The 15,957-nt window shown below is 39.5% G+C and overlaps 1 protein-coding gene across 2 annotated transcripts in view; it reads left to right on the top strand.

Annotated features, from left to right (window-relative positions):
- The window catches only part of TMF1 (TATA element modulatory factor 1), a 37,700-nt gene that overhangs the window by 17,207 nt on the left and 4,536 nt on the right, over positions 1-15,957 (top strand). For both annotated transcript variants that reach the window (XM_054708182.1, XM_008154157.3), the window contains exons 6-16: positions 202-344; positions 582-748; positions 1,443-1,599; positions 4,530-4,622; positions 5,268-5,424; positions 8,598-8,790; positions 9,643-9,712; positions 9,922-10,014; positions 11,558-11,659; positions 11,922-12,074; positions 13,440-13,565. In XM_054708182.1, the coding sequence (XP_054564157.1) occupies positions 202-344; positions 582-748; positions 1,443-1,599; positions 4,530-4,622; positions 5,268-5,424; positions 8,598-8,790; positions 9,643-9,712; positions 9,922-10,014; positions 11,558-11,659; positions 11,922-12,074; positions 13,440-13,565 (1,454 nt within the window). The remainder of the gene's footprint in view (positions 1-201; positions 345-581; positions 749-1,442; positions 1,600-4,529; positions 4,623-5,267; positions 5,425-8,597; positions 8,791-9,642; positions 9,713-9,921; positions 10,015-11,557; positions 11,660-11,921; positions 12,075-13,439; positions 13,566-15,957) is intronic.

Raw genomic sequence — 15,957 nt, 5'->3', positions numbered from 1 at the left:
ACTGTATATATCCTGTTTCCCACCATCCTTCCACCTACTAATTCTAGCATTAATAATGATTCTTATCCAAAACATTGGTGCTTACAGTATTGTGATTTTTAAAAATATTCTATCATTTTATATCACTGGTTAGAGAAACATTCAATTTAGATTCGTAGGGAATCATTGTTATTTGAACTTACACATTTTTGCCATTGCCAGGAGAAAAACTTTCAAAACAGCAGCTGCAGAGTTCTAACATCATTAAGAAATTAAGAGCTAAAGACAAAGAAAATGAAAATATTATTGCAAAGCTGAAGAAAAAAGGTAAAGAGCTAGAAGAAGAGTTACAACATTTGAAACAGGTGAATGTTAATTATTTTCTATATAAATAGTTATTCCTATATGAACAGTTCACTGTGGCTTATAAAATATTTGGAATGATTTATTGGGATATATCATGTGTGAAGTATTTTTCTACAATTTAATAGACAAATGTTAAGATTATTATTTATTGTTATAATACATGAGATTCCTGGAATACACTTACTTACCTTAGTGTTACTTATTGAGGAATACTTTTGCCTGTTTTTATAATATAGGTCCTTGATGGTAAAGAAGAAGTTGAGAAACAACATAGAGAAAATATTAAAAAACTAAATTCTGTGGTCGAACGTCAAGAGAAAGATCTTGGCCAACTTCAAGTGGATATGAATGAACTTGAAGAAAAGAACCGAAGTATTCAGGCTGCTCTTGACAGTGCATACAAGTAAGAAAATGAATAAATATGCAACTCATTCACAATCTGTTAAATGCAGGATGTTGAAGAAATCCTTTTTCTATTATCTGATCACTGACAACACGTAAATTTAGCTGTGAATGAACTTGTAACTTTTCAAAGCAAGTTCATCAGCAAGTACTTACTGCTGTGAACTCTCCCTCATTCTATAAATCTAATGGAAATCTACATGGAACCTTCATGTCCTTGGCCATGTAATTACTGTAAATTATTTTATTTTATTTTTTTTCCTTAATCCTCACCCGAGAGAGAGAAACATTGATGAGAAAGAAACATCATTGATAGGTTGCTTCCTGCATGCCTAATGGGGTTTGAGCCAGCAACCCGGGCATGTGACCTGACTGGGAATCAAACCTATGACCTCTTGGTTCCTGGATCAATGCACAGTCGCTGAGCCACACCTGCCAGGATCCATTGATTTTTAGAGAGAGTGGGAAGGAGGAAGGGGAGAGAGAGAAATATCGATGTGAGACACATCGATTGACTGCCTTCCACATGTGCCCTGACTGGCCAGGGATCGAGCCTGCAACCAAGGTACATGCCCTTGTCTGAAATCGAACCCGAGACCCTTTTGTCTCTGGGCTGACACTCTAATCATTGAGCAACCGGCGAGGACTACTGCATATTATTTTAAATAAAACTTTACCAATCTAATTTTTTTAAGAGAACTTACTGATCTCCATAAAGCCAATGCTGCAAAGGCTAGTGAGGCGCAGGAAGCTGCTCTGAGTCACGAAATGAAAGCTAAAGAAGAGCTTTCTGCAGCACTAGAGAAGGTCCAAGAAGAAACCCGTCAGCAGCAAGAAGCATTAGCCATTCAGGTAAGCAGTGGAGGGTGAGTTACACCCACTTTTTAGATCTGGGTGCTTCAGTGAATTACAAACCTTCTTTAGTGGTACATTGTTATATTTCCTTTATAATGCTTGTAGGCAAACTTAATTGTGTTTTTTTTAACTGTTGTTAAAGTGATGCTTAAATTATACAAGTATTACTTAATTTTTTGTGAATTTCAGACTTATTTGAGAATATTATGAAAGCTAAGGACCTGTTACCAGAGAAATGCATGTATTCAGAAAAATACTAAACATTCATATAATTTAAGGAGAATCTATGTAACTCCATGAAACCCAGATGAATGAGGAACCCCAAAATTTGTCAGACTTTGTCTTATAAAATCATCAGTTGATGGATAGTTGGATTTTTTACACTCTTTGTTAATATGAAAAGTGCTGTTTTAAACCTTCATTTATAATTTTTTGTGTGAACATATATTTTAATTTCTCTTAGATATGTACCCTCGAGTCATATGGTAGCTCTATATTTAACACTAGAGGCCCGGTGCACGAAATTCATGCACAGGGCAGGGGGGGGGGTTGTCCCTCAGCCCAGCCTGCACCCTCTCCAGTCTGGGATCCCTCTCACAATCCAGGACTGCTGGCTCCTAACTGCTCGCCTGCCTGCCTTCCTGATTGTCCCTAACCGCTTCTGCCTGCCAGCCTGATCACCCCCTAACCACTCCCATGCCAGCCTGATTGATGCCTAACTGCTCTCCTGCCAGCCTGTTTGCCCCTAACTGCCATCCCCTGCAGGCCTGGTCACCCCTAACTGCTGTCCCCTGCAGGCCTGGTCACCCCTAACTGCCCTCCCCTGCAGGCCTGGTCCCCGCCCAACTGCTCTCCCCTGCAGGCCTGGTCCCCCCCAACTGCTCTCCACTGCAGGCCTGGGTTCCCCCCAACTGCTCTTCCCTGCAGACCCGGTCACCCCCAACTTCCCTCCTCTGCTGACCTGGTGACCCCTAACTGCCCTTCCCTGCTGGCCATCTTGTGGTGGCCATCTTGTGTCCACATGGGAGCAGGATCTTTGACCACATGGGGGCAGCAATCTTGTGTGTTGGAGTGATGGTCAATCTGCATATTACTCTTTTATTAGATAGGATAGAGGCCTGGTGCACGGGTGGGGGCCGGCTAGTTTGCCCTGAAGGATGTCCCGGATCAGGGTGGGGGTTCCCTTGGGGCGTGGGGCGGCCTGGGCGAGGGGCCTGTGGTGGCTTGCAGGCCGGCCACGCCCCCTGGCGACCCAAGCGGAGGCCCTGGTATCTGGGGTTTATTTATCTTCTACAATTGAAACTTTGTAGCCTGGAGTGGAGCCAAGCCTTCTGCTCACTCTGTGGCGGCAGCCATTTCTGTTGGAATTTATGTATCTTCTATCATTGAAACTTTGTAGCCTTAAGCAGAGGCCTGGGCCGGCCAGGGTATGCGTAAAGCTTGGCTTCCTCCATTGTCGGGGGCAACCCTAGCCTCCTGCTCTTTCAGCTCCGTGGCTGCTGCCATTTCTGTTTGGATTTGTTTACCTTCTATAATTGAAACTTTGTAGCCTTGAGTGGAGGCCTAGGCCGGCAAGGGCAGGCGGAAAGCTTGGCTTCCTCCATTGCCTGGGAAACCCAAGCCTCCCTCCTGCTCTCTGTGGCTGTAGCCATCTTGGTTGGGTTTATTTGCATATTTGCTCCTGATTGGCTCGTGGGCGTGGCTTATGGGTGTAGTGGAGTGATGGTTAATTTGCATATTACTCTTTTATTAGATAGGATACTAGACCCTTGTCAGATACAGGATTTGAAAATATTTTATCCCATTCTATATAAGTTGTCTCACTTTCTTGATAGTGTCCTTTGATGCACAGAAGTTTTTTAATTTTGATGAAGTAAAGAGGCAAGGAAGATAAAAAGAAAACATATATATAGTTTACTATTTATACTATTGAAAGCTTGCTTTATTTACAAAATAAAGTATCTTTGTGATCATTCCATAGTAGAACATAGAACTTTTGTTTTAACCTAGAGCTTTTTAAACAATTATGCTTACAGTTACAATGCTTCATTGTATTCAGTCAGTTCTTAATAATGGATATTTGGGTTGTTTAAGTCATGCGATGGTCCATATACCCCTTGTGTTTCTGCGACTCTATCACTGGGATAGAGAAATTATTAATGCCTTACATTAAAAATACACTAGAAAAAATAAAATAATAAAGAACAATTGGAGGAATGGAATTAGAGTGTAGGGCACTACCATTCATAAAATCATCACCTTTAGGAGTACTGTCAATTTTGTGTATTACCTTCTTGTTCTTATTTCCATGTACATATTTTTATACTTTATATATTATTTTACAGTGTTTTTTTTTCATTTAAGATTAAATCATACACTTTTACATATACCATAATTTTTCATGAGTATGCTTATGTTGTATTAAGACTTGTGAAAATAGATGACTACTGATGGATATTTAGAATATTTCATGATTTGTGTGTTATATTGCTGATGCAGCTGACGGTATAGGGAACATGTCTGTGTTTATAGAGATCTGCTTCCATAGAGTGAATTCTCAGGACTAGCTCTCATAGCTCATGTAGCTGTCATATGCAGCCTGCACTGCAGACATATGTGGATGCGTCATCTCTCTTATCTTATGGGGCAGTGGCTGTGCCTTGTGCACACACACACACACACACACACACTTTTTTTTTTTTTTTGCCTAACAGCCTAACAGTACTTTCCTTAGTACAAAGTGAACGTACATATAGTTTCGGAATTGCTTGATGAATGGGATGTGTGATAATCACATGTTAAAGCTCATTGGATAGTATAGAGTATTACACATGAACAGTAAGTCACCAGCACACAGAATATGTAGTTAGCCTGCAGTTACAGACAGTGTTCGAGACGGTGATGGTGTATTGGTTTTCCTCGTGCAGGTGGGGGACCTGAGGCTGGCCCTGCAGCGTGCAGAACAAGCAGCTGCCAGAAAAGAGGATTATTTGCGCCACGAGATCAGTGAACTCCAGCAGGTGCTGCCACCGTTCCTTTAGAAATAAAAAAGTGACTCGGCGGGTAATGTTTGTGGAATTGGGAGGATTACTACCAGAGGCATCATTTGCTATTTTTTTGTGGCTTGCGTGAATAAAATCCGAGTTGGAACCTTAAAAATATATAAGAAAAGTCCTAATTCTGTTTTAGAGCAAATCATTTTATGACAGATTTATTCAGTATTGTTTTCATTTGTAATAGCTGTTTTATTAATTATTATCAGTCTGAGCACTGCCCAGTTTTTATGTTACCCGCTATTCAGTTCCAGTCAGTGAGCATGCATAGGAAAAGGGAGAGGCAATGCAACTTCGATCGACTTGCCTGTTGATAAATTCTTAGAAATTGGATGAGGAGGCCATTACAGGGACGTTTGGATGATACTCGTGTTTACCTTATGATGGTCAAAGGCTCTCTTTATCTTAGAAAATGCTTTCTAAAAGAGCACTTATTTAGATACTCAATCATGCAACATAACTCTAACTTAAGGATTGAATAATTATAAAACAATTTAATTTAAAAAGTAATTCTATCTTGGAGAAGTAATTTTTTCCAGAAATCCCATAAAGTTTGTTTGCTAGTGTTTTTATTGTTGTCAGTGGTAATAACTTAAGAATTTCATGATTCAGAGACTCCAGGAAGCAGAGAATCGAAACCAGGAACTGAGTCAAAGCGTTTCATCAACGACAAGACCATTGCTTCGACAGATAGAAAATTTGCAGGCAACACTAGGGTCCCAGACATCGTCGTGGGAGAAGCTAGAGAAGAATCTCTCTGACAGGCTGGGTAACTGCTTTAGTTCTTAAGCCCAATGCAGAAGCCCTTTCATCTTGTCTATGGAATTAGGGTAATGGTCTGAAATTGAAATTCACTTGATCTGATAGTTGTATTTTGTGTCTGACTTGTAGATTTTTACCTCTTTTCCTGTTTTACGTTTATTTTCTAATATCTTAATTGGTTCTCAGATCATTTGTTTTCCCTAACACAATATATCAGATACTGTCTAAATTACTTTCATGTCATTTTTTCATTCATATTTACAGACTGCTGCACTCAGTTTTCCCCTTGTTTGTTGTTAAATCTGACCTTTTTCTAGCTTGTCTGCAATAGTGTGAAAGGTGCAGAACAGATATGTTCTCATCAGTGGAGGAACTTCAAGAGCAGAGCCAGGTCTGTGGAGGATCAAGGTTAAATAAATCTAGTATTCAGGGGCTATGCAGTCCTAAGATTTCATATTCTGCTTCTTTACAAGAATGCCCCAATTTACCCTTCTGTGCTGTTAATAAAAAGAAAATTATTTTTCCAAGATGTTTATTCAAGCACAGACAGGTGATAGATGTATATACTAGACATCCCAGAAGCTAGCAAATTCATGAAAAGTCCATGGAATTGGAGAGACGTCATGGTGTAGTGACCAAAGCAGACCTGGACTCAGGGCTTTGCTTAGTTTTGTTTTGAATCGTCCAGCTAGACAGTCTGAAGCAAGTCACTTCCCTTTTCTGGGCTACGCGCTGGAAGTCCTGAGCAGTGAACTAAGTTGGTGGCTTTCAGGCGGCCCTCGGCAGGCTCCTCAGGGCTGGCTGTCATGGTGCCGGAGAAGCTCAGTGACGTGCTGGGCCCTCCAGCTGCTTCAGTGGAAGTAGTGCCTCCGTTGTCATCTTTTTTTGAGTTCCATGTCGGATTTTGTCTCAAAAAAGACTTATCTGGTTAAAAAGGAAATCAGAACTAGATGACCCTTCGTATATTGTTTAATTTATATGTATACATTTTAGATCTGTCATTTATCTCTGTCAGTTTAAGACCAATTTGTTATGAAATGTGAGGTATCTGAAAATGACCCCTGAAACAAATACCTGTCTAGCCGTACGTGGAGGCTAGAAGCCCCTGCTGTTGGTTTACACTGGGGGCTGCATACTCTCGGGGACATGTGCATTGTGGTGGAACAGAGGCAGAGCCACAGGACACACATAGCCTGTGATGCTATTAATAGGACCATAGATGCAGTATAATTGAAAAATTTTATTGAGGAAATCGTCGATATACATGCTGTAATAATTCTCACTTTCTCTAGTATATCCAAATGCTAACATTTTGCAGAATTATAATATTATAACCAGGGTATTGACACTGATACAGTTTACTGATTTTATTCAGATTTCCCCAGTTTTGCTGGTACTCGTTAGTGTGTGTGCGCTTCTGTGTGTATATTAAGTTCTACACAATTTAATAAAGATATGAAGCCCGGCCAGCATGGCTCAGTGATTGAGCATTGATCTATGAACCAGGAGGTCACGGTTAGATTCTCAGTCAGGACACATACCCAGGTTATGGGCTGGATCCCCAGATGGGGGGGTTGTGCAGGAGGCAGCCAATCAATGACTCTCTCTCATCAAGTGTCCCTTCCTCTCTGAAATCAATATGTGCGTGTGTGTGTGTGTGTGTGTGTGTGTGTGTGTGTGTGTGTGTGTGTGTGTGTACATATATATATATATATATATATATATATATAGAGAGAGAGAGAGAGAGAGAGAGAGAGAGAGAGAGAGAGGGCGGGGAAGAGAGATCAAGCAGTTCCAACACTGCAAAGACCCCTCACGTCCTTTTATAGCCACACTCACCACCTTCGTGCCCTCTCTTCCTGTCCCAAATCCTGGGCAACCACTAATCTGTCCTGTGTTTTGAAAACTTTGGAATTTTAAAATGTCATATGAATAGAATTGTATAATATATGACATTTGGGGATTGGCTTTTTTGCTCAGCATAATTCCTTGGAGATGCATCCAAATTATTGTGTGTGTCAATGATTAGGTTTTATATTACTAGGTGTTTTTTCATATATATGTACCATGTTTTGTTTACCTGATGAAGGCTGTATGGGCTGATTCTAGATTTTGTCTGTACAGATAAGCTGCTCTGATGAACATTCACATACAAGTTTTAGTGTGAACATAAGTTTTTTATTTCTCTGGATAAATGCCCAAGTATGCAATTGCTGAGTTGTTTGGGTAGTTGTATGTTTCGTTTTTAAAGAAAATGCCAAACTGTTTTCCAAAATGGCTGTATGTGAGTAATTCAGTTTCTCCATATCTTATTTTAAAATTTATCTTCATTGTTGAAAATATTATAGATGTGCCCCCCCTATTTTTCCCCTATTGACCCCCTTTAACCTGCACTTGCCCCTTCCAGGCCTTCACCACACTATTATCTGTGTCCATGGACAGTTTTTCCATATCTTTGCCAGGATTTTGTGTCTCCCTTTTTTTTTTGTTTTTCATATGTTTTTATTTATTTTAGAGAGAGTGGAAGGGAGAGTGTGAGAGAGAGAGGGAGAGAGAAACATTGACCAGCCGCCTCCTACATGGTCCCTACTGGGGATTGAGCCCGCAACCTGGACATGTGCCCTGACCAGGTATGGAACCAACAACCTTTTGGTGCTGGGACAATGCTCAACCAACTGAGCCTCACCGGCCAGGGCCCTGTTTTTTATATAGTCATCCAGACAGGTGTGCCGTGATATCTGTTAGGATTTTAATGTGCGTTTCCCTGATGACTAATCATGTGCTGCTTTTATTTTTCTTTTAATTTATTTTTATTGCTGATAAGTTTATTTTCTATTTGTGCATTCTCTCTGGTGAAATGTCTGTTCAAGTCTTCTGCCCATTTTCTAAACGGATTGTTTGTATTTTCACTGCTGAGTTTTGAAACTTGTTTATATATTGCAGACACTAGTCTTCGGTAGATAGTGTGGTTTGCATTTGTTTTCTCCAAGTCTGTAGCTTGTCTTTTCATCCTGTTCACATAGAGCAAAAGTTTAAAATTGGGAAAAAGTCCTGCCTTGGGCAATAAGCAGTTAGAGTTTTAACTGAGGCTACTTGCATCATTGGACGTCAGAACTACTTGGTGTCTTGGCCTCTTGGGTATATGTACATGTGAATTTTCTCTCTTTATCCTTCATGCAGGTGAATCTCAGACCTTGTTGGCCGCAGCCGTTGAAAGAGAACGTGCGGCTACAGAAGAACTCCTTGCCAACAAAATTCAGCTGTCTTCCATGGAGTCACAGAATTCTCTCTTAAGACAGGAAAACAGTAGATTTCAGGCCCAGCTAGAATCAGAGAAAAATAGGCTAAGAAAACTGGAAGATGAAAAAAATAGGTGAGCATATTTCTTGAGTTATTTTTGGTACTTGATGACATTTTAAAGCACTTAAAAACACGTGCTGTTGGCTTTGAGCTACATGGCCCTGAGGACTGGAAATACACACGCTAGTGTTTAAAGTTAGTGTCATTAGTAATAGGACATTACATCAAGACATAGTCCTGGGATTCCTTGACTCTAACTCGTATTCTGAAAATTGTGTTGCATGTTCTATATGCGCATTTTCTAGAGAAAAGATTCATTGCTTTAATCAGCTTTGTTAAAGGAGTCTGTGACCAGAAAATAGTTTGGAAACCTATTGGAGTTATTTTTATATTACAAGGGTTTTAGCGGTGTTTCAGTCTTTCTAAATAAATGTTCTGGTTCTTTGGAAACCACAAGCTATAAAATACATCCACCTGAAATTATATAAGGCTATCTTTATATAAAGGCTATGATTAGTGCATTTATACCCTCAGTTCTTTCTTGGAAATTTTACTTTTAAAAAATGTAGTCAAGTAAAAATTATTTATGAAGTAAAATACATGAACTTTTGCAAACATTTTCATTGGACCCCCTAATAAGCTTTTGCAGAATCTGAACATATTATGGAATGGTTGCATTCAAAATTCTTTTTAGGAAATCTCTTTTTAAATGAAATCTTAACCCAAAGCACCAATAAATACAATGCACAAAAGTAGTAGTTTGGCTTCTGAGTAAAACCCAAGTCATCTGGAAAAAAGCAGTAGGAAAATCAGTCTGGTAATAAAAATGACTTTATATATGCAGCTGGAGTTAATAAAGTAGTGAGTTTTTAATAGTCTGTACTATCATGTTTTTTGTTTTGTTTCATTCCCTCTGGCTTAATAGGTACCAGGTTGAATTAGAAAACCTAAAAGATGATTATGTGAGAACACTTGAAGAGACCAGGAAAGAAAAGGTATTTCTGTTAGTTGTTGCTCACCTCTTAGGGCTAGGGGATGGTAGCACACTAATGATCAGATGAAGTGAGTGAGCTTACTGCTTTTGGGACTGGCTCTTTAGTAGTGAGACAGATAGGGTCTATGCTTCATGCTCCTAATTTTGAGATTGACTTTTGGGGATGACTTAGTATCATAGGAATTATCTAACTGTATTTCTCTCCATTAGACACTGTTGAACAGTCAGTTAGAAATGGAGAAAATGAAAGTTGAACAAGAAAGGAAGAAAGCCATTTTTACTCAAGAAGCAATAAAAGAAAAGGTATTGAATTTTTTGGTGTAACCGGTTAGTAGCTGTTGTGATTAATCATTGTTTTGTAATTTTAGTTGCACTTTATAAATAACATTTCTTATGTCTAAAATCAGTAGGATGATGAACTGTAGTAATGTAATCAGTGTCTTGTTCAGAGTAGATCCAAAATAATTTGAGTTTATCCAAACAGATCTGTGATTTCTAGGATTTGAATTGTAGAACCTCTTTTTGAAAGTGAGTTTCCTATATTTAAAGAATTGGCATGTACTTGGTAGTTAGCATAATATATAGAAACTTCCTGTAACAACATTGAAATTACCTTTTAAATTTATTTGGAATTTTTAAAAATACACCAAAAATAAAGTGGATAAGCCAGAAACTTTTTATGGTTTATAAAACTCATTGGTATCTTATTCTAAAGAAATAGGCTTACCCCCACCAGCATGGCTCAGTGGTTGAGCGTCAACCTATGAACCAGGAGGTCACAGTTCAATTCCCAGTCAGGGCACAGGCCCAGGTTGCGGGCTCGATCCCTGGTGTGTGGATCATGCAGGAGCAGCCGATCAATGATTCTCTCTCATCATTGATGTCTCTCTCTCTCTCTCTCTCTCTCTCCCCCCCCCTCCCTCTCCCCCTCCCTCCCTCTCCCCCTCCCTCCCTCCCTCCCTCCCTCCCTCCCTCTCTTTCCTTCTTCTTCTCCCTTCCTCTCTGAAATCAATTAAAAAAGAAAGAAAGAAATAGGTTTAGTCCGCCCTGGCTGTTGTGTCTCAGTGGTTATAGCATCAGCTCACGCATTGAAGGTTCAATTCCCAGTCAAGGGCAGGTACCTGGGTTGCAGGTTAAATCCCTAGTCCTAATTGGGCTGCATGCTGGGGGCAGCCAATTGATGTGTCTCTCTCACATTGATGTTTCTCTCTCTCTCTCTTTCATTCTCTCCCTCTCCCCTTTCCTCCCTCCCTTCTACTCTCTCTAAAAATCAGTGGAAAAAATATCCTCGGGTGACGATTAATAACAACAAAAGAAAAAATAGGCTATATAATATGAAGCAGTGAGTTCATAAAATAACATTTTAGCCCTAGCTGGTTTGGCTCAGTGGATAGAGCGTTGGCCTGCGGACTGAAGGGTCCTGGGTTCAATTCCAGCCAAGGGCACATGCCTGGGTTGCGGGCTCAATCCCCAGTGGGGGCGTGCAGGAGGCAGCTGATCAATGTCTCTCTCATCATTGATGTTTCTATTTCTCTCTCCCTCTCCCTTCTTCTCTGAAATCAATAAAAGAAAAATATTTTAAAAATACATTTTCATTCCATTAAAAATCAAATTATGTTGTTGCAATATACATGAGTCCCTAGATGATTTGACCAAGTCTGTCTATACTTTTAGATGACCAAATATTGTGCCTTGCAAGGATAAGACTTCAGAAATTATGTCTGTAACATTTTATGAGGAAGTTAGAATGGGTCTTTGTTGTCATTAATCCTAGAAAAGTTTCTTGTTTTTTTATTTATCGCTTTGCTCTTTAATCCAAACTGAATTTTTTTCTTACTCCTTAAAGGAACGGAAACCATTTTCTGTTTCTAGCACGCCCACAATGTCCCGATCAAGTTCAATAAGTGGAGTTGAGATGGCAGGGCTGCAAACATCTCTTCTGTCTCAGGTGATGTTTTATTTCGTATATGTGCTTATTCCTAAACTGAATAATGATGAAAGGAATGTGCAGGTAGCAGTTAGCCTGTCACCATGATCTTGCCATTCCATAGGCAATTCATCTGAATATTTGTGAAACTGAGGAAGTATAGATGATTTCTGCCTTTGAGAGTTAGACATTTTAAGGCAAGAATTGACAGAATCATTTGTTTGAACCTTATAAGGGCATACAGTCTATACTATCTGAATAACTATGTGTTTTCTTAACATAGGATGAGCCTCATGATCTCTCACTTGGACCAATGTCTGTATCAGCAAATGGAAGCAATCTTTATGAGGCTGTAAGGATGGGGGCAGGATCCAGCATTATTGAAAATCTACAGTCTCAGCTACAACTAAGGGAAGGAGAAATTACTCATTTACAGGTATTGGAAAATTAAATATGCTATAGAAGTAAGTGAAAATTTGAGGGCCAATAAGTAAACCTGAATTTATATTCACCTGAATTCTGAGCAAGTTTAGAAATAAAATGAAATAGTAACATGTGAAGACCAAAATGTATCACGTGTATTAATGATAAGGGCTAGTTGGAGGAATTCACCCAGGATAAGAGCCAAGTGAGCCTGCTGAGGGCCAGAATTGGGGAGACTTGCTTAACTCCGTCCCGGGAAATGCTGGGCTGGAGTAGGCCTCCTCAGGTGGGGTAGCTGCCCAGGTAAGATGTAGGCATCAGAGCAGAGCGCTCCTTTCAAGACGCTTTCCACACATTAAAAATAAAAGCTGTTGCCCAGCTGGCATGGCTCAGTGATTGATCGTCAACCCAGGGACCAAGAGGTCACTGTTTTGATTACTGGTCAGGGCCCATGCCCTGGTTTAGGGCTCGATCCTCAGTAGGGTGTATAGGAGGCAGCCTAGCAGTGGTTCGTTCTCATCACTGATGTCTCTCTCTCTCTGTCTCCCTCTCCCTTCTGCCCTCTTTAAAAAAATCAATAAATAAAGCATACCTATTTAGGAAGCTGCTGATCTGAGCATACCCATTTTATTCTTCCTGGATTTACCACTCATATAAGTTGCTCTGACTCCCCGTGAGGAATGAGTAGAGAGATTAGAACTACAACCTTGTGCACATGAAAGTAAACATCGTAAGTGGGAAGGGAGGAGCCGCTCATCATATCTTGACTTTTAAAATATAATGTAGTGAGAAATGTTAAAAGGTTTAACCTATTTTTTGTTAAACTTGATACACTCATAAGTAAAACTTTCCTCATTTATTCCCATTATGTGACTTTAGTAAGTTGAAACTATTACTCTATTAAAGAAGATCTTGAATTGGGAAAATATAGGTTAGAATAATCTTAATACTTATGTTTATATAGCCCAGAATGCTATGCTTGAGGGACCAAATGAACATTTTTGGTAGTCTGTCAATATGATCTACACAGTTGGAGATACACGAAAGTATGGTTTTAGTTCTCAGGGATTTTGTAGTAATTTAGAATAACTGAAATGTATGCTATTTCCTTAGGTTAGAGAAGAATGTAAGGTTGCATAGTTCAAACAGATGATTGAATTCTCTTTAGTTCTTTGTCTTTCATGGTAACCCTCTCAATGGTACACCTCTGAGGAAAGTTGAAACCCTTTTTTTGTCACTATTTCCTTTTAAGAGCTACCTCATGGTTATATGCTGTTATATTTTTCTTTAAAAATAACACATTAAATATGTTTACATTAGTAGGAACGTTAAACAACATATATTTTTATTTAAATTTCTTTCTGATAATGTTTCTCAGGTAGAAATTGGCAGTCTAGAAAAAACACGCTCCATAATGGCTGAAGAGCTAGTTAAATTAACAAATCAAAATGACGAACTGGAAGAGAAAGTAAAGGAGATACCCAAACTTCGAACTCAGCTACGAGTAAGTATTCTTCACTTAAGACCGTGGTCGGCAAACTGCGGCTCGTGAGCCACATGCGGCTCTTTGGCCCCTTGAGTGTGGCTCTTCCACAAAATACCACGCCTGGGCGAGTCTATTTTGAAGAAGTGGCATTAGAAGCAGTTTAAGTTTAAAAAATTTGGCTCTCAAAAGAAATTTCCATCGTTGTACTGTTGATATTTGGCTCTGTTGACTAATGAGTTTGCCGACCACTGACTTAAGGTGAACCTAAGATATTTTAATCCCGTTACATTAAATCACATATTTTTAATTTATGTAAAGTGTATATATGTTAATGATTTATTTGAAAATTAGAGTATTAGTATTTCAGTAAATAACTTTAAAGGTAAATCTTTTATCTTGCTTGTCTCATTATACAGTCAAAGCATTTTTCACAATCATGTTTAATCTCATTTGGAAAATAACTAAATTTTATTTGGCCAAGGATCATTTATAAAACACTTTTATATTATCTCCATACTACTTGTTTATATATATATATATATCACAATTAGCATATTTGGTGTTAGTAGCCACTATTAAGCCATATTTAATTTGGGTAAATGCCAGGTAATACTTAAATCACAATGAACCAAAGAGATTAAAATATCATCAGATGTGCTTCATTTAATTGGAGAAATCACTGATTAGGCTATATATGGGGGAAATTGTAGATTTAGTGGCGAGATGTGGTAAGATTGATAGCCATTTGCCCAGCCAGTGTGGCTCAGTAGTTGAACTATGAACCAGGAGGTCACAGTTCAGTTCCTGGTCAGGGCACATGCCCAGGTAGTGGGCTTGATCCCCAGTGGGGTGCATGCAGGAGACAGCTGATCAGTGATTCTCTCTCATCATTGGTGTTTCTATTCCTCTCTCCCTCTCCCTTCCTCTCTGAAATCAATAAAAATAGATTTTAAAAACCCTAAAATAGGTGGGGATTTTTAGCATTTGTAAACATTTAATTAGCATCTGTTGCATTAAAAATATTAAACACCTACATATTCAGGATTATCTTGTTTTTGTTGAAGGTTTTCATTGAAAAATGTGAATACTCCATATGTTTCTTTTCTGGATAGATAATGATTTATTCTAAAAATCTAAAGATCTTTGGGTTTGTGCTGTTATTCCTGTATAAAGCTTAACAATTTTATTTGGAGACAATGAAGAATAAATATGAGAGGCCCAGTACCATTCTGACTAGGAATAATAGCCCTGGGTGATCATAGAACACCAGACAACAAGAAATGCAATTCAGATAAAAAATTAACAGAATGAAATGAAAATGTATTTCTCATTGCCTTTGGACATCTCTATGTACATTGGACACACTGATGCTTTTGTCTTAGGGTAATCTACTCCATGTCCTTGTAGGACATGAGAACACAGTTTTAACAAGAAGCTGTGAATTGATCCCCAGGCACTAATGGGAGAATTTGCTATGGAATTAGGAATGGGGTTGTTTATTCTTGTACTAGAGGCCCATTGCACGAATTCGTGCACCAGTGGGGTCCCTAGGCCTGGCCTGTGGGATCAGCCAAAACTGGCTCTCGGACATCCCCCAAAGGGTCCCGGATTGGGAGAGGGCAACAGGCCAGGCCGAGGGACCCCACCGGTGCACGATCGGGGCTGGAGAGGGACGTGGGGTGTTGGCCTGCTGGGGAGCGACCACGGGAGGGCTCCAGGGCCTGTCCAGCCCATCTCGCTCAGTCCCGATCAGCCAGACCCCAGCAGCAAGCTAACCTACCGGTCAGAGCGTCTGCCCCCTGGTGGTCAGTGCACGTCGTTATAGCGAGTAGTTGAGCAGCTTTAGCATAACATTAGCATATTAGGCCAACGGGTCAACCGGACACTTAGCATATTAGGCTTTTATTATATAGGAATTTGGTCTTCCATTATTTTCATTTCTGTATGTCTTGTGTTGTTTCTGGCTCTGCTCCAATGCTTTCCATGCTGTCTGGCATCCATGAAAGGGAGTGTTGTTTTCTGCATTTGGAAACACCTTCCAAGTGGTGGGGGCACTAACCATCAGCAGTGTGAGCATGAGAGTCCCATGCCTGTGCTGAAGCAGCAATTGAAATACTGATCTGGAATGGGCTAATTTATTTATTTTGAAAAATAACTGACTACTTCCATGGCATGTGTTCAGATTTGGCTAACATTTGTTCATGCCTATTTTGTACTAGAATCGTATTTACCCTTAACATTTGTTATTTTAATTAAATTGTTACATGTAAGCCCAACTCCACAAAGGGGCATATATTAATACCTGAAATTCAGAAATGAGCAATGAACTTGTTTCTGTTAATACAAGCATACGTGATTTTCAAGTTTCAACGTTCTAAGCCTCATGATGGACACTTCATTTTATTTTTTA

This window comes from Eptesicus fuscus, chromosome 18 (assembly GCF_027574615.1).
Source record: "Eptesicus fuscus isolate TK198812 chromosome 18, DD_ASM_mEF_20220401, whole genome shotgun sequence".
In the NCBI taxonomy this organism is placed as follows: Eukaryota; Metazoa; Chordata; class Mammalia; order Chiroptera; family Vespertilionidae; genus Eptesicus; species Eptesicus fuscus.
Note: the sequence above shows the minus strand (reverse complement) of the source record. Positions and strands in the feature narration are given on the sequence as shown.